The 18,892-nt window shown below is 38.0% G+C and overlaps 1 protein-coding gene across 1 annotated transcript in view; it reads left to right on the top strand.

Moving 5' to 3' along the window:
* Positions 1–17,936, top strand: part of ARIH1 (ariadne RBR E3 ubiquitin protein ligase 1) — a 123,998-nt gene extending 106,062 nt beyond the window's left edge. Inside the window, exons 11-14 of the mRNA XM_019441544.2 lie at positions 1,031–1,088; positions 5,515–5,775; positions 8,028–8,140; positions 9,707–17,936. Of these exons, the coding sequence (XP_019297089.1) occupies positions 1,031–1,088; positions 5,515–5,775; positions 8,028–8,140; positions 9,707–9,791 (517 nt within the window). The 3' untranslated portion in view covers positions 9,792–17,936. The remainder of the gene's footprint in view (positions 1–1,030; positions 1,089–5,514; positions 5,776–8,027; positions 8,141–9,706) is intronic.
* The last annotated feature ends 956 nt before the right edge of the window (positions 17,937–18,892 follow it).

The following is an 18,892-nucleotide window of genomic DNA, read 5'->3' as shown; positions in this document are numbered from 1 at the left end:
TAAAATCCTGGGAAACTTGGTAAGCTAGAACAGTGAATCCAGTTTAACAAGATTTAAAGTAAATTCAGAATTTTTCCTTTAGACCTAAAAGGATTACTGTTAAGATTCTGAAGACAAGAACTACAGCATGTGAACAATACAGTCAACAGTTCAGAGCACGGCCCTCAATTGGCAGACAGGCATATATTTAATTCTTAACTCTGAAACTCTAGCTATTTTACCTTAAGTGTGTTACTTACCTTCTCAAAGCCTAATTCTTCATCTGTTCAATGTGGGTAATAATCCATATTTCATAAAGTGGTTCAAGGAATTGAATATGACAGTACATTTGAAGTCCTTTGTAAGTGGGTGATAGGTAGCTATCAGCTGTTCCCATAGTGTAGACTCCCAGAAAAGCAAAGGTAGAGTAATCAGGACAAGGGAACTGCCATTGTTGTCCATCTTCACTCTGAGCTGTCTTAGGGGCACATTTCCCCTGCTTCTCATTTTGTGTATCATTCAGTTTTCAATGATTCTTGTAACTTATAATACCATGTAAAGCACATAGCACAGCATCTGTTACATAGTATTCCATGAACTATTGGTTCTCTTTGGTTTATTAAAATAAGAAGGTAAGTAACTGGAAAAATTGGGAATACTTAGCCTAAATAACAGACAACCTAGGAAATAAGATGACCTCTTCAAAAATTAAGTTAGAAGTTCAGACTGCAGTCAGGAAATGGAATATTAGAATGACAGCGCTTTCTAATGATTACAGGTGAGCCGATTTGGAATGGACTAGTTCAGGAAGTAGAGAACTGATACAGTGTTAGAGGATTCCAACACTAGGTGGGGGTTCGTTCAATCCAACAACACTTGGAATTCTTTTCTGTCTTGTAATTCTAGAACCCTGGGCATTTTAAACACCTCAGTTTATCTATATAAAGGAGAATTTTGGTTCTAGATAATCTCTGAATCCAGGCTAAAATTCTGTTATTTGTTCCTTCTCATTGATTTTTGGCTTTATGGAATCCTCTTACTTCACTTTAAGGTACAACTGTAACCGCTATAATGAGGATGATGCAAAGGCAGCAAGAGATGCACAGGAGGTAAGTACATTTATTTTCAGGTAACAGTTGAGTGGGAATGTGTATCACATGTTTATTAGGGAATGATTTAGCAGAAATTTTCAATTCTGAAAGAGTTGTGGAAACACACCCCAGTAAATACTGCGTATCTGTGTACATTGAGAACAAAATGCCTATCAGGAAACATTCCTGTTTATAGGTTTGTTTCTTTCTTTTAAAAGATTAATCTAGTCATGTTGTGCAGTTCCAGGTTTCATTAGTTTTGCTGTTAAGGTTTTTTCACCCCAGCAAGGAGTCTAGAGAACAGTATTTGTTAAAAAGCCTTCCTGCTGTTTATGTGCATTCTCATTTCTATTTAATTTTTTTTTTTTTTTAACTTATTCATCAAGAAGCCAGTAAGATCATAGGTGAGCTGATTTAGAATGGACTGCCTCAGGGGGAGTTCCCTTTTACTGGTTAGGGATATATATATATCTCACCATTGTAGAGAAGGATTCAATCACTAGGTGTGAATTAAGTTCATCAACATTTTGAGCTTCTTTCATCTTGGTAATTCTGTCAGAATTGTAGAATCCTGGAATTTAATTATTCCTTACTTACTTTCATCTATTCCATATTGAAATTCCCCTGTTGTCCCAAAAATATTCTTTTCAAATGGTTTTCCTTGCTTAAGATGTCATCCAAAACATGTTTTTTCTTTCTTTCTTTCTTTCTTTCTTTCTTTCTTTCTTTCTTTCTTTCTTTCTTTCTTTCTTTCTTTTTCTTTCTTTCTTCCATTCTTTCTTTCTTTCTTTCTTTCTTTCTTTCTTTCTTTCTTTCTTTCTTTCTTTTTCTTTCTTTCTTTCTACTTTTAAAATGTTCCTTTAAAATTTATTTCTAATTAAGGGAGCCTGGGTGGCTCAGTCAGTTAAGTGTCTGACTTCGGGTCAGATCATGACTTAATGGTTTGTGGGTTCGAGCCCCCATCAGGTTCTGTGCTGACAGTAGGGGTCTGCTTGAGATTCTCTCTCTTTCTCTCTGCCCCCTCCCACTCACACTTTTCTCTCTCTTTCAAAATAAATAGATAAACTTAAAAAAAAAAACAAAAAACTAGAATCTTCTGATCCTATGGGTGTACAGAGAAAGACTTTATACAAGTGGCTTTGTTTATTTAGTGGGAGCCGTGTCCCCCAAAATGGAGTATACCATTGCACACGCATCTGGCCTTTTCTTTCCTTTTCCCTGCTCCAGTACTCTGATATAGTGTTCACTGGGAGTTGTAGCTTTAAAAAGTGCTAGAAGGTTGGCACATAGTCCAGAAAGAACACAGATGGTAGTTGAGTGCCTTGGAAAAGTGTACCTGCATTGTAGAAAGTTGTTGACTTAACATACTATGCCATGGTGCTGATTGTGGTGGATATTTGGATTTTCTTATTTTCTAGACCAGGGGAGTCAGTACACTTTTCTGTGAAGAAGCAGATGGTAAATGTTTTCAGCTTTGCAGACTATATGGTCTCTCTTAAACGTGTTGAACTCTGCTTCTGCTCTTGTAATGCTAAATCAGCCACAAACTCAAATGAGTAGGCATGACAGAGTTCCAAGTTATTTACAGAACCAGGCAGCAGCTGGATTTGGCTCACAGGACAGTTTGCCAACCCCTGTTCTAGGTAGTCAGGTTTGTTTTGGACTTTTTCCCAAAGTGTTTAAGGTCACTCATTGCATTTTCTCAATCTGGAATTTGATTAAAAGTTGGTCTTATTTGTAGTGGTGGTATGAGTTTTCTTTCATGCTGTATTTTAGAGTTATTTTAGTAGGAAGCTGTTTTAGAATTAATTGAAGTATTAAATTAGATTTTAAATCAAGTCCTATAACATTATATATTTTAATGTGGTAGTTTAGGTTTTCCATTTAATTTTGGAAATTTGACAGGCTTGAAATATTAGTGGTTGGTTTTGGGGGGTGGGATAAAATGCCAAGCAGATTAAAGTTTATTTAGAGAGGGGGCGGGTAGGATCCCAAGCAGGCTCTGCACTGTCAGCGCAAAGCCTGATGTAGGGCTCGAACTCACCAAACTATCTGATCATGACCTGAGCTGAAACCAAGAGTTAGAAGCTTAACCAAGACTGAGCCACCCAGTTGCCCCAACATTAATATTGCTTTTAATCTAATAATGATTAAATATAATTGGCATAATTTTCCAGTGTGTAAGCATTGATTTGGTACTTACCTGACTCTTGAATAGTAAGAGTAGATTTTTTGAGATGTTTCAGTGTTGTATGATACTGGATCATGTGATTGGCCAATTAAGTAGTTCAGAGTTAGTATTTCTTTAAATAACGTTTATTTATTATCAAGAGACAGAGAGAGACAGAGCATGAGTATGAGAGGGGCAGAGAGAAGGGGAAACACAGAATCCGAAGCAGGCTCCAGGCTCTAAGCTGTCAGCACAGAGCCTGATGTGGGGCTCAAACTCAACAAACCGTGAGATCACGGCCTGAGCCGAAGTCGGACACTTAATCCACTGAGCCATCCAGGTGGCCCCAGAGTTAGTATTTCCAAGCAGGAGAGCAACCATAAGGCCTTGTAGCATCTGTGCCCTTTGTAGTCACTAAGGCATAAGGGGAGAAAGAGGAAGTGATAGTAAAAGAAAAGAAATAATATATGTGTGGTTAAAAAAAAAAAACTTTTTCATAGTGGTTGCAGTTAACAAGCATTTATTAATCATTTTCTGCATGTTAGGCACTAGAGATAACAGTATTTCTTTTTAAAAAGTCTGTCTCTAGAGATTTACAGTATAATGGGAAAGACCAAGGTGAATTGTTTTTGCAGTCTGATAAATAACATAAAACAAATCTAGACCAGATATGATATTGTTTCTTTGGTAATACTTTATGTATCTTTAAAACTCTTTTTAAAAATGTTTTATGTATTTTTTATTTTTTACTTTTTTAAATGTTTATTTATTTTTGAGAGAGAGAACAAGTTCGGGAGGAGCAGAGAAAGGGAGACACAAAATCCGAAGCAGGCTCTAGGCTCGGAGCTGTCAGCATAAAGCCTAATGTGGGACTCGAACTCACCAAACTATCTGATCATGACCTGAGCTGAAGTCAGATGCTTAACCAGTTGAACCACCTAGGCGCCCCTTAATGTTTTATTTTTGAGAGAGGGAGAGGGAGGGAGGGAGGGAGCAAGGGAAGGGCAGAGAGAGAGACAGATTGGGAGACACAGAATCTGAAGCAAGCTCTAGGGTTGGAGCAGTCAGCACAGGGAAATCATGACCTGAGCCAAAGTCAGACGCTTAACTGATTGATCCACCCGCACTCCCGTTTAAAACACTTTTAATGCAACTGCAATACCATTATTGTGTTTGTATATGTATTTATTATATGTTTTTTAAAGCACTACTTTTTAAATATTATTAACTATCCAGTGTTCACATGTCTTTATTTATCTCATAAATTTTCTTTTATAGTTCAGATCAGGATCCATATAGGTTCCCAACTTGGATTTGATTGATATCTTTTGAGTATTGTCTAATCTCTGTGTATTTCATTCCTTCTTCTTCACCTCCGCCCCCCTCCCCGCCCATTACTATTTATTTGTTGAGGAAACGAAGCCATTTTTGTCCTGTAAAAATTTTCACATTCTGGATTTTGCTGATTGTAACTCCCTGATATCATTTAATAAGTTAACTATTAATAGGTTCTTTTATTCCCGTATTTCCTGAAACTGGTAGTTAATTCTAGATAACTTGAATTTAGATTCAATTGAGGAGTGAGGTGGGGGCACCTACCTGATGGTGCTGGATATTTTCTTTTGTATTATATGAAGAGTTATATGATGTCTGGTTGCCTCTCTGTTGTTTTCTACTTTAAAATTTTGATGCTTCTTGTTTACTTATTGCATACTGCAGAATAGTAGAACTTCCTATGATGGAAATGTTCTTTATCACCACTGTCCAGTTTGGTAGCCACTGAGCACAGGGAAACTAAATTTTTTATTTTTTTTATAAATTTTTTTTTTAACTTTTTTTTTTTTTTTTTAGTTTTTGAGACAGGGAGAGACAGAGCATGAACAGGGGAGGGTCAGAGAGAGGGAGACACAGAATCTGAAACAGGCTCCAGGCTCTGAACTGTCAGCACAGAGCCCGACGCGGGGCTCGAACTCACGGACTGCGAGATCATGACCTGAGCCGACGTTGGCCGCTTAACCCACTGAGCCACCCAGGCGCCCCTAAATTTTTTATTTTAATTTAAATAGCTGCCCGTGGCCAGTGGCTACCATATTGGGAAGTGCGGCTGTAGGACATTCATAGCAGTATTAACAAAAGGTAGCAAGAGATGTCTGTTTGTTCCTGATTTTAGCCTAAATTCCTATACTGTTTCATCAGTAAATATTATACGAGCTTTTGTGTATGTTTGATACGTTTGTTACAATTACGTTTCCTTAATTTTTCTTAATGGGACAGCGATCTAGGGCAGCCCTGCAGAGGTACCTGTTCTACTGTAATCGCTATATGAACCACATGCAGAGTCTACGCTTTGAGCACAAACTATATGCTCAGGTGAAGCAGAAAATGGAGGAGATGCAACAGCACAACATGTCCTGGATTGAGGTGCAGTTCCTGAAGAAGGCAGTTGATGTCCTCTGCCAGTGTCGTGCCACACTCATGTACACTTATGTCTTCGCTTTCTACCTCAAAAAGAATAACCAGTCCATTATCTTTGAGGTAGGAATAGTTACTGAGTGGGGAAAAACCCCAGCTGTGTCACAGGACTACTTGGTCTGCCATAGATATGTAGAGTTTTAAAGTTTCCTATCTGGGCTAACAGGCACACGAAAAGATGCTCGTCATCACTCATCATCAGAGAAATATAAATCGAAACCACAATGAGATACCACCTCTCACCTGTCAGAATGACTAAAATTAACAACACGGGAAACAACAGATGTTGGCCAGGATGCAGAGAAAGGGAAACCCTCTTACATTGTTTGGGAATGCAAACTGGTGCAGCCACTCTGGAAAACAGTATGGAGGTTCCTCAGAAAGTTAAAATAGAACTACCCTATGATCCAGCAATTGCACTACTAGGTTTTTACCCAAAGGATAAATAAAAAAAAATACAGGTTCATAGGGGTACATGCACCCCAATGTTTATAGCAGCATTATCAACAATAGCCAAACTGTGGAAAGACCCCAAATGTCCATCGACTGATGAATGGATAAAGAAGATGTAGTGTACACACACAATGAAATGTTACTCAGCCATCAAAAAGAATGAAATCTTGCCATTTGGAATGACATGGATGGAGCTGTAGAGTGTATTATGCTAAGCAAAATAAGTCAATCAGAGAAAGACAAATGCTACATGATTTCACTCATGTGGAATGTGAGAAACAAAACAGATGAACATATGGGAAGGGAAAAAAGAGAGGAAAACAAACCAAAAGAGACTCTTAACGACAGAGAACAAACTATGGATTGATGGAAGGAGGTGGGTGGGGGGGGAGGGGCGCAAATGGGTGATGGATATTAAGGAGGGTACTTGTTATGATGATCACTGGGTGTTATATATATATAAGTGATGAATCACTGACTTCTCTTCCTGAAACCAATGTTACACTATATGTTAACTAACTAGAATTTAAAAATTAGAAAAAAAAATAATAATAAAGGTTCCTTATTTGCTCAGAAGTTTAGACTTCTTGTCCTAAACTGCATTCAAATTGATGTGGTTTAGCCAGCTAGCAATTAAGTGTGGAGGCTTTGAAGTCAGCCTGAATTTGAAATTGGACTCAACCACTTTTTAGCTCTCTTGACTTGGAGCAGATTACTTAATGTCATCTATATCTTTATTTTAAAATAGAGATAATACTTTTCAAGGATATTGCAAGTTTTAAGTCAGGCAAGACTAATGTATGGTATTAGAAGTTAATATGGTGGTTATCTTTGGTGGAAAAGTGATGAAAGGGGTCTTTTAGCAGTAAATGTTTTTCAAGTAGAGCTGCTCATTTAAAATTGATGCATAATAAAAAAGAATGAGATCTTGCCATTCATTCAATATGGATGGACCTAGAGAGTATAATTCTAAGTAAATTAAGTCAGAGAAGACAAAAAATACCATATGATTTCACTCCTATGTGGAATTTAAGAAACAAAACAAATGATCAAACAAAAACAGAGACAAAAAAGCACTCTTAAATACAGAAAACAAACTGGTGGTTGCCAGAGGGGAGAGGTAGATGGAAGGATGAATGAAGTGAATAAGGGGGTTAAGAGGTACAAACTTCCACTAAATAGTAAGTAAATCTCAGAGGTGAAAAGTATAGCAGAGGGAATATAGTAAGATGGTATTAACATTTTTTGGTGACAGATGGTGACTTATGATGAGCACTGAGTCATGTACAGAATTGCTGAATCATTGTATTGTACACCTGAAACTAATGTGACACTGTATGTTTACTATAGTTTAGTTTTATAAGAAACAAAATAAAATTGGTTACATGTACAGAACTAGCCATAGTAGTAAAGGTTAACAATATTAATTTTCCATGCGTTCTCTTATACGAAGTAGGTGCAGCCAGTTGTAAACAAGAATGGGTTTATATTTTTTGTCAAGCTTTCCTTTTTTGTTTTTTTGTTTTGTTTTTTTTTTTGAGTTTTAGTCAATAGCAGTTTGCAGAACTATAATATTCCAAAAGACTTCTTAAGTCCTTTTCAGGACTTTGTTCTTCATTTTCTTCCAGAGGTAATGGGTACATCTTTAGTTATTTTAATATATAAAAAACTGTCCTGGAAAAGAAAGTACAAGTTGTTAGAGGGGAAAGTGATAAAGAACTTTACAGGTGCAGAAACCACCTATGAAAATTACAAAATCAATGTTGAGAACAGTCGATAGGCAAGGAAGCAGCCATGAAGGCTTATGTTTCATCTGTCTTCTAAGCCCGAATTTACTATGTATTCTTCCTCCTCTCTTGCAGAATAACCAAGCAGATCTAGAGAATGCCACAGAGGTGCTTTCGGGCTACCTCGAAAGAGATATTTCCCAAGATTCTCTGCAGGATATAAAGCAGAAAGTACAAGATAAGTACAGGTGAGACTTCTTTAACAGTTGTTAAGCAAAAGTTTCTGCCTGTGGTGGTCTGATGTGCTTTAGTGGAGAAGTTAGATGATAGTGAAACTTGGGTTTAGCATATCCAGTAACTCAGCTGCTGCCATGTTTCCCACAGATTGCTTCTGTCTTTTGGGGAACAAATTGCAGGCAGTAGTGTTAGTCAAACATTTATCACACTGGCTGATTCTACTTCCATTCAGCTTTATCTACTTAGTTGCTGCATTGTAAGGAAGAAAACCTAAAAGGGGGCAAGTGGTTGTTAGGATGAGGGGTGAGATTCGGGTGCTGGTTCTAGCCTGGGGATCTTGGGGATCATGGCTATTGACAGGTGAGCTACCCAAACTTTTTTTAGAGTTTTTATTAGATTTTATTTTTCTCCTTTCCTTCCTTCCTTTCTTTCTTCCTCCCTTCCTTCCTTCCTCCCTCCCTCCACCCCCTTCCTTCTCTCTCTCTCTCTCTCTCTCTCTCTCATTCATTCATTCATTCATTCATTCATTTTTGAGAGTGAGAGCATGAGCAGGGGAGGGGCAGAGAGGGAGGGAGACAGAGGATCTGAAGCAGGCAGGCTCTGCGCTGACAGCAGAGAACCCAATGTGGGGCTCTAACTCATGAACCGTGAGATCGTGACCTGAGCTGAAGTAGGAAACTCAACCGGCTGAGCCACCCAGGTGCCCCAAGGTTTGTTTTTTTTCTAAAGAGAAGTTTACTTTTTCCAGGGGTAGGTGATATTTCAAAATACGCTGCCTTTTAAGCTAAAGGTACAAATGTTTGCTTTCTTAACATGGAGCTATTTCCCCCTAAGTTGTTTCCTGACAGATACCTTTTTAATAGTAGCAGAAACCTTTGGGCATTTGGAAGACTTAGGTGCAAGTAATATTTTCACTTCCCTTAGTCATCTTTAGCTACTACATTGTGTTAACAGTCATTTTTACAGTTAACAAAGATTTTACAGATGTGAATCAGTAACCCTTGAAATTTCTTCTTTCTGAAACTGTTACTTATCTGTACAGTGACAGGGTTGAATCAAATTATTTCTAAGGCCCTTAGGAATTTCTAACATTCTATTACTCTGAAATTAATTTCCAAAACTAGGATTCACAACTTTTGGAGAATACCTTTTTAAAATTAGAAAACAGTTTGTTGTGTACACCTAGACCTGAAAATGTGCCTATTAGAAAACAAAACAAAACAAACTTGTTCCAATTCTGGATAAACTGGAGTACCTTAAAATATTCGTAAAATTGAGGCACCTGGGTGGCTCAGTCAGTCAGGTGTCCAGCTTCGGCTCAGGTCGTGATCTCATGATTCACGAGTTCAAGTCCCATTTCGCGCTCTGTGCTGACAGCTCAGAGCCTGGAGTCTGTTTCAGATTCTGTGTCTCCCTCTCTTTCTACTCCTCCCCAGCTCATGCGCGCTAGCTCGCTCTCTCTCTCTCTCAAAAATAAATAAACATTAAGAATTATTAATAAATAAACATTTTTAAAAAATAAGTAAATGCCTCTTTCTTATTGGGGGTGACAAATTTTTTTTTTTCTTTGATTACAGATACTGTGAGAGTCGACGAAGGGTTTTGTTACAGCATGTGCATGAAGGCTATGAAAAAGATCTGTGGGAGTACATTGAGGACTGAGAATGGCCCTGCATAAAATGAACTCTGAAAACTTTACCATCTAGAGTGCTCATGCAATTAAAACAAAACAAAACAAACACAAACAAGGAGGCACTAAGCCTGTTCTGACGCCTCTGGTCTATAGTACCAGAATTCTGTTTTGTTAACGGAAAGTTTAAGTAAATTATATTGTAATAAAAAAAAGGTAGATAAACCATTGTACAACAGTATTCTAGGCCGCCAACAAAAGTGTGACAGACACACTAAAAAGCCCTCCAACTTTAACTTGTAACGTAGCTTCATTCTCAAAGCTGACTCCTTTTTTTTTTCTTTTTCTTTTTCCTGAGTATAGTACAGTTAAAATTTAAAACAGCTCCTTGACACTGCTTTTCATGTCCAAACCAGCCATTTTGTTGTACTTTGGTAAAGGACCTCTTCCCCTTCCGCCCTTACACATACAAATACACCCACACACACAGACTGACTCTCTCTCTCTCTCATACCCCAAGGTCATGAGTGAATTAGTGAATTAGTTCCTTGTAAAGAAAATTCTTGGGGCGGGGAAGGGGGTAGGCAGCAGGAGGAATTAAACAAAAAAACACAAAAAAAACTTTGTATATGACTTTTAAAACAAGAGGACAACACAGTATTTTTCAAAATTGTATATAGCGCATATGCATGGACAAAGCAAGCGTGGCACGTGTTTGCATAATGTTTAATTACAAAAAATATTTATTCTTTAAAAATCTTCAAGATTATGTCTATTTGCTGTGCATTTTCTTTCAGTTTGCTTTATCTTTCCAGGGTTGAGGGTTGGGATAAAGGTGTGTTGGTTTAGCACCTCTGGAAGACCTAATGAGCTCTTTGATTTCCCTTTCCTGAGATTACTTTGCCCTTTCTCGTTTGGTATGCCCATTGCTGGCCAGGGGCCTCATGCCTTGAATTCCAGCTCTTGATCAGGGACAGGGAAGTCAAGCTCTGACTAAATGCCATGGCCTGATAAGGGCTGCAACAGGGAGGTTTTTGCTGTATTTCAAGAATGACCCAGTCCCAGCCTCCTCCCCTTCCATGGCCTCATCCATCTACCTAAGCCTTTGTGCGCCCCTGTCATGCACACACCTGAAGGCTTCCTATGCTCCCTATCACATCCAGAGGAAACATTTCAACTTTTTTCCCCCCTTAATTGCTGCTTTGAGCCTTTTAAGATTTTAGTTCTGGCTCTTCTCTCACCCCTTCTTTACATTAGGGTGTCAAATAGAATGTTTTTGCTTTAAATATAAATATAAATAAATAACCATTCACTTAGTTTCAGATTGTGAATTTAAAACGGCAGATACTGAAATTGCTTGTGTGTGTTGCTGTGGGTTCAGTTTGAAGGAGAACACCCCTAGAACATAATATTCCCATCTAGTGCATTTAAATAGAAATCAATGAGTTTGCTTCTTTTCTATTGTCAGCAGATAGGAGAATTAATAATGCATTTTAGCTGTGATGTCCATTTTTATGAAATTTCTACTAAGAGCTATGTTAAAAGTAAAGGATGGTGGTGGTTTTATTAACTATATACCTGTTTAGGCCATTCTGGCTGTGGTATTTTTCAACAGGTCAGCATCCCTAAATCTGTCAGTTTTCTACAGGAGTGCAGAGTGAATTAGGCAACTAGATCAAGAGGTCTTCATATTAAATACCAGTTTTGGTGACCTCTTTGTCTTCCTTTAAATGTCTTGCGCCTAGGGAGTGTTTACCATTTGTGAGGCAGCTTTGTCTGCTCTTGCATTGTACATCTTATTACTCCATTGGGAAGTAGGTTCACTTTCCTCTGGCCTTTTGCCTAAGTTAGGCTTTGCTGAATCAACCCTACTTTTCCTTTTAGAAAAAGGTTGTTACATGAGATGTACTTGCAACTGTTCTTTTCCCATCAAAAATCAGTGAATGTTTGCTGAATATATTATGCTGCTTCCTTAAACCACTTGTCGCTTTAGGATCAACTTTACCCGTACCTCTCATCCTCCCCTCCCTTGCCACCTCAGGTGCAAATCTGAACTCAGTGTCTGCCTCCAGTCTCTTCTCCTCCCCTCCGCCCCCATCATTCATTTGACTTTATTTTAAATGACTGCATCAATCTTAAAATACATTTATCGAAACTAAGGAGACTTTTTTTTTTTTTAATAGAAAGCTTGAATGAGTTCCTTTCCCTGGTAACTTTGAAAAGCAGCCAGAGTTGCTATCTAGATATATGTGGCTTCCCTTAAAACGTTTTGTGTATGTGTGGTGTTTTAAAAACTCTTACCAGTTAACTGCAGTATCTAGGTTTCAGTGTCATAAATCCTCTTTACATGCTCCCCTTGCAACAGGTATCCAGAAACAGTGTGTGCACTTCATAATATCAGCCCCTACCCATGGAGGAACAGTGCTTTTTAGAGATGCTTTTTAGTTTCAGTGTTGGCATATTACCTAAGGGTATTGCAGTTGTGGGTGCATTCCCTAATTTGTATGGATCAAGGTGAACTGGCCTTTTCTGAACTTCAAGCTTTTAACAGCTATCTCCATGTTTGACAGAATTCCCTGAGTTCATTGCTTTCATTGTTAGTAGCTTCAGTGACCCCAGCTGAGATAGGCAAGCCGTATTGAATGACAGCTTCCCTATTTCTACCTAAGTCTTTTAGTCAGAGGGCTCTATTCACGGTAAGCACCAGGGTCTCCTTGTCTTCTTGAGGGCAGTTAACATTGTCTTTTGAAAGTGCATGATGCTTCATTTGAACAATTCATTGAGCAGTAGATGGACTTTAAATGATTTTCAATAAAATTTTGATCCAAAGCTCAGGATACACACAGTGGTAAAATTGAGTAGCATATAATATCATCAGACCCTAAATTCTGTGTAATTTGCAACCCAGATTGTATGTGTTTTATGTGTGTTTAAATAAATATATTAAATACACATGTGTATACATACACACATATATAACAGATCCAAGACAACTGACTTGATTTGAAATGGTTGAATCTGCAGTGTAAAATATGATTCAGCCATGATTAGGAACTGAAATTTAGTACAAGAGAGAAAAGGACTTGATGTAACAAAATCTTTTAGCTACAGATCCCGGTATAGAGCACTTGGGGGAAGGGAGGGGGCGGGTTGGTGAGACAATCAGATCGGTAAATTGATTAAATGCTCCTAACCCTGTAATTTTGTGCATAGAGCACCCTGTGCTGTGGAAATAACTGTTCTTAGATTTTCATTGTAACTGGACTGTTCAGGTTGCCCAGAGGGAAAGAACATTCCTAATTCTAATAAAATAAACTTTTATTTTGTTATTCCATTAGTTACTTATGTTTATTTTTATAGTTAAAAAAAAAAAAGACATATTGGTGGCCCAAGTCACCTATTTTATGTGCCTTATTCACTGTTCCTACTTAATATAAAATGTTGAGATTTGGTTCAGTTTCTTTGCAGGGAACTGTGAATGAGACCATCCCCAACAATTACCTTGGTTAATGAAGCCTTTAGAGCATTTTCTGAAAGCTTTCCAATTTCTGTCTTGAACATTGAATTTAAATTGCTTTTTGTGTTGTAACAGTGATATTAGATGCTCAGTAGAGTTTGTCAGTTTTGTAAGCATGAAATATTTTAAAAGTCATTGAAACTCCCTCACATTGCTTCCATTTAGTTCACTCTTAAAAGCTAGTATCTCCTGTAGGGATGGAGGGAGAGCTTTCTTAAAGAAGGTCCCCATAAGTCGGAGATCTCCATCACTGATAAATTCCAGCCAAGTCCTAATTTTAGGACAATTTGATTTGGTTTTATTCAGATCTATACTTAATGAGAGCTCATGTATCACTTTATCTTCAAAGCACTTTAACTTCTATTACTGTCTACAGAGGTGTAGAATTTGCTCTGTTTTACAAAAGAAAATAAGGCTTGACGAAATTTAAGTAACTTGCCCAGGATTTCACAATTTCTTCTGTCACTCAGTCAACCTTGTACTACCTCCTTGTTTATTAGTTTGGTCTCAGTATGACCTAGCATTCAGTACCAGGAAAGGTGGTTCTTAACTATGGCATTGTGCTTTTAAACCGCATAAAAGACCATATGAATGCCTGTCACTGCTCCTGTTTGAGGAATGTTATGTACTCTTCCTGATCTTTAATTTGTTGAGGCAGAGTATGCAACTAATGTGGCTCTGTGTTTTGCCCAATCAAAGGAAACCAGCCATGAGGAAAGAATAGCCCTTCCCACCTTGCTGATTAGGACCATCCTCATGGGAAGACTCACATGAGATAGTTGAGAGTAAATGGTTCAGCATTTATTTGGTTTGATATAATGGCGAAGGGGTTTACAGTTACTGGTCTGGTTATTTGCTCAAATGAATTTTGGATAGTCTACTGGAACTTGTTACAGAATTTGTTTTATAACATAACTGAAAATGTACAAAACAGCTGATATCTATTTGTTCTCAGCATCTCAGAGCTGGATGATGTATGGAGCTTTAAGAAGATAAGTAGTGAGCATTATGGGGAAATCTTGACTTCGGGAACAGGAAAAAGCATGGGACTGTCAGATTTTGTCAGGTTTCTTCAGCGATAAAGCTGGTGTATTTCTGGTTCTTTTAAAGGAATTTGCTTCTTAATAACCCAAGATGAAATCACTAACTTGGAAATGCTCAACTGGAAATAAATAGTGGCTATTATAGGAGTAAACAGACAACTTCTGAGTTTTAATTTTTTGCTTTTTGTGGAATTAAATAAATCTTTAAGGCAACTGTTGGTCTTTCTCTAGGCAGTGGCAGGGTGGGAAAAATACTATGAGATTCATTTGAAAGGGAGTTTTTAGACTATGATTAAACCATAGATATGCTTGTTTAGGTAGGGCCATTTTCAGAGTAGGAGCCAATTAGTATAAATCAATCACATATTGATATGTAGCAGCTCTGAAAATGTCAAAAGCACAACTTTATTACAGTAAAAATCAAGGGGTCCCAAGGAACTCGTATCTGCAAGAGCCAGGTGAATATTTTAATAAAAGATTACAGTGGGTTAAGTGGGCTCTGAGAGGAGCATGTGAAATACACATGTGAATTCTCAATTTTGAGATGTTGGTAATTTACAATATTCTTAAGTATAGGTCAAAGAAAAATTACACTTGGGCCATATTATTTCTCAGTTTGTGTTAATCTTGGGTTGCAACTTGATGCCACGGACCATCTGACATACTGGAATCACCAAGTAGCTTCAGAAGAACAAAACCTAATGCCTAGGTCCCACCCCAGAGATTATGATTTAATTGGGGGTTACATCATGGGTGTCAGTTTTTAAAGTCCTATTCCCACCCCCATCCCTGCTGATTGTACAACACAGTTTGAGACCTGCAGACAAGGTGGGGACAGTTGGTCTAGACATTTGTGTGGTTGCAAGAGAGGAGTATAGGTGAGCACTCTAGGTCATAAAAGACAATGGATTTGTGGCAAATTCACAAGCTCAGGAAAGGGCTATACTGGAGGCCATGGCTGAGTGGGGTTTTGTGGATTGCTGCCTTTTAAGAGTCTAGTGTGAAGAGCCCAATTTTTGTTTTTTGTCAGTTTTCTGGTATTTGGTCTGCCTTGGAGAAAATAATTCATTTCACAAAACCAAAAGAACTGTAGAACTGATGAGCAGAGTAAAATGTTCACATCAATTGGCAGTATATTTATTCTCTTCCCAAGGGGGAGAAATCTATCTGGGAAGTAGATTAGCATAGGGTTTGAGCAAAGGTAGTTGAGTGGTTCTAAGCAAAGCTGTCATTAAGCTATTTGTGTCAGGTCAATGTACAATTCTACTTAACCACTGAGAGTTCAATTCAGAGCCCTTAGACTCTCAAGCTTCTCACTGTTGATGTCATTCTTGGGTGTTAAAACAGTGGATTTTCCTGTTTCTTAGTCCCAGTGTAGTATTGTGGGAAAAAATACCAATATTTCTCAGCCATAGTTTTCTGTGGGCTTTTCTTTTGTAAAATGGGGATACAAATAGGAGCTATAACTTGTTGAATGCTTCTTGCCGGATGCCTTATGTTATCTGTATCTTATAAGCAGCCCTAAAACAGAGTAGGCATTCCTATCTTATAAATGAGAAAACAGGTTCATACATAATTAACCCCAAAATTAGAGAGTTTATGGCAGGGTCATGCTTGTCTAATTCCATGTGTTCATTCTATCATGTTCTTTTGTCTGTTGTACAGGGATATTATGAGGATCAAAGAAGATTAGTTGGAAAACAAAGCCTAGTTATAAATAATAAGGATACTAGTACTAAGGAAAAAAAAAAATCAGCTATCTCCTAGACACCCAAAGGCAGGATGAGATTGGATGCAGGAACTAAACTGGCATTGTTTATCCTCTGTACCTCCACGTCATTCGAACAGCTCCTGCTTTTCCAGGCAGTTCCCCTGTAACCCCAGGTGTTACATATTAACTGTGCCAGACACATGAAACAGAACCAAACAACCATGGAACAGGATCATTGGTACAAATGTGGCTCTTGAGAGCTTACCCCTGTGGATTAGGAGGCAGATCTTGGGAGATGATGGTTTGCTAGCTGCACATCACAAAAGGCATCTTCAACACAACCAAAATGCCCTGAATTTTTTCTTTTGCAAATAAATGTAAGGAATTAGTATATAGTAGACCATTATGGCTAACTTTTTTAGTGTTTACTAATTGCTTCAGGTCCATCTTTTTAAACTCACAAGCCTGGCTGACTCAGTTTGTAGAGCATGTGACTCTTGGTCTGAGGGTCATGAGTGCAAGCCCCATGCTAGGTGTAGAAAGTACTTTAAAAATAAAATACAACCCTATGAAATAGTTACCATCCCCATTTTTTAAATAAGAAAACAGAAGCTCAAAAAAGGCAGGGAACTTTCCTAAAGTAATCCTTTTGTATATGGCAGAAAGAAAATTCTAACCTAGGATCCTTCAGTCAACACCCACGGTGTCAAGCACTGTTCTAGGCACTGGAGGCCCAGCAGTGAACAAAGGGTCTGCTGGTTTGTCCTAAACTCTTAATCCTGATTCTACATAAAGACTCAATGGATTGCCGACCATCACCCAGATGGTGGCAGAGCTGGAAGCATATTTTGACCACTACACTGTAATTTCATCACACTAGTCGCTTCTGAGCCTTGCCAAAAGTACCTGCTAAAATTACATAGACTGGTTAAGGGATTTCAAGTCTTAGACTGCCCTGGAGACTCAATGACCAGTTGCTATTTTGGGCTATTATCTATTCAAAACATGTTTATTTTGTTATTAACCTCATACTCTGAGAAGGACCCAAAGTATGCCTTTTCTCCCTCACTTTTGAGAGCCAACCTAGTGTTTTATTGAGAGTTGCAAAGCAAGCACCATATTTTCAAACCCTCTTCGGAAGGCCAATGTTATCTATTCTGAGCTGATGATTTGGTTTCCTGTGCACAAAGTAACATTTCTTGGCTTGGGGTCTTATTTGACACCTGTGTAACAGCAATATTTGCTTTTCAAGCTGCCTGCTTTTTGCCATGGAGTATTTAAGTTTCTTTCAGGGTAGGAATTCTGAAGGTGATCATAGGAATATAAAACTAATTCTGTATAGTAGACAGTTAATTCTCCAGAGAGCTCTGTAGGCTGAAAACTTGCTTTGTAGATTTCAGATTGCCTTCTGATAGCTGAAGTTGGTTTCTGTATGTATAATAATAAAGCTGTTTTCTGGAAGCCACTTCAGTGCACGTTAAACGGCTATTTCTTAGAATTGTGAATCTAGGGATCGTGCAGTGAGGAGCTGGCTCTCTGGAATCAATAGGCCATGGTAGGATTCCTGAGGAGTGAGCGAACACACAGGGTAGGGTTTCATCCTAAATTACCTGAGGGAACCAACCTAAAAACACCACCTATTGAATTTCCCAGCTTGTCCTTGCAAGGGAGACTCCTATGTGTACTCTCCTTCTGCAGATCACATCATTTGTTCAGAGGGAGTCCAGCATAAAATGATAGCATACATGGAGCACCTTTTGTGGGCCTACTGGGGCAGTGGACATTCTGATGGAATGCTCTAAAATTGTAAGCTCTTGCACATGCTCTCAAGTCATTCAAAACCTGTTTGCTAGTCTTACTGGTATGAACAAAGTTGTTTGCTCATTAATAAATTCCTACCATATGACCCTGCCTTGTGGTTCATTTCTACATTACTAGAGCAAATACTAAAGTTTTCTAATAAAGAAGGAGGCATGACCTGAGTGTCCAACAAAGGTGTCTACTTTGGATAGGAAATGAGTTTGTATCTAAAAATCCTGCAACTGGTTTGGAGCATTGTAAAGGTCATGGCTGCAAATATCAGGGAATGGGCATAATGAAGAGTGATAGTGTTCTACATGCCTTTGAAGAATTGATTTTTACTTTTTTTTTTTTTTACTAGCTTGTAATAGAATAGGTTAATTCTTGTACCATCTATTCATGTTAAAATCACATTAGTACAAGTCAGTGCCTTACGATGGTCAAATGGTTGCTCACTGACCAATGGAAATAAACTACTGTTTCAACAAAATTGTGTCACAGATTCTAAATGCTATTTCTTTGGGACACTCAATTGTGTGTCCTTTAAGATAAATTCTATAATCAAGGGCCTAGGTGTGAAAAGACACTGAGGAGAACAGATCAGAGAGGTCAGTAAAGGTTTGGAGACAGATGATCTTGGAATAGGAATCCTCCACTACCTTTGTTTTAAATTGATATGTAGAAATCAATATATCATAAAATGCACACATGTTAAGTTTGATGTTTTGACAGTTGTATACACCTGTGTGATAACCCAAAAGAAGATAAAAACATTACCATCAACCCAGAAAGTTCTCTTGTGCATCTTTCAAATAATCTCCATTCCCATCTCTAATAACTTTTTGCTGATTTTTATCATTAAAGATTTATATTGCTTGCTTTTGGAGTTTATATAAATGGAATCATATAATACGTATTCTTTTGCATCCGGCTTCTTCTTTCACTTAACAGTGCTTTAAAGATTCAACAATATTTGTATGTATTGGTAAATCATTCTTTATTGCTAAGTAGTATTTCATTCTATAAATATACCACAATTTGTTTATTCATTCTCCTATTGAT

The sequence above is a fragment of the Panthera pardus genome, unplaced genomic scaffold (genome assembly GCF_024362965.1).
Source record: "Panthera pardus isolate Hobbes unplaced genomic scaffold, ASM2436296v1 HiC_scaffold_24, whole genome shotgun sequence".
NCBI lineage: Eukaryota > Metazoa > Chordata > Mammalia > Carnivora > Felidae > Panthera > Panthera pardus.
The sequence above is the reverse complement of the archived record's forward strand: the minus strand, read 5'-3'. Positions and strand labels throughout refer to the sequence as shown.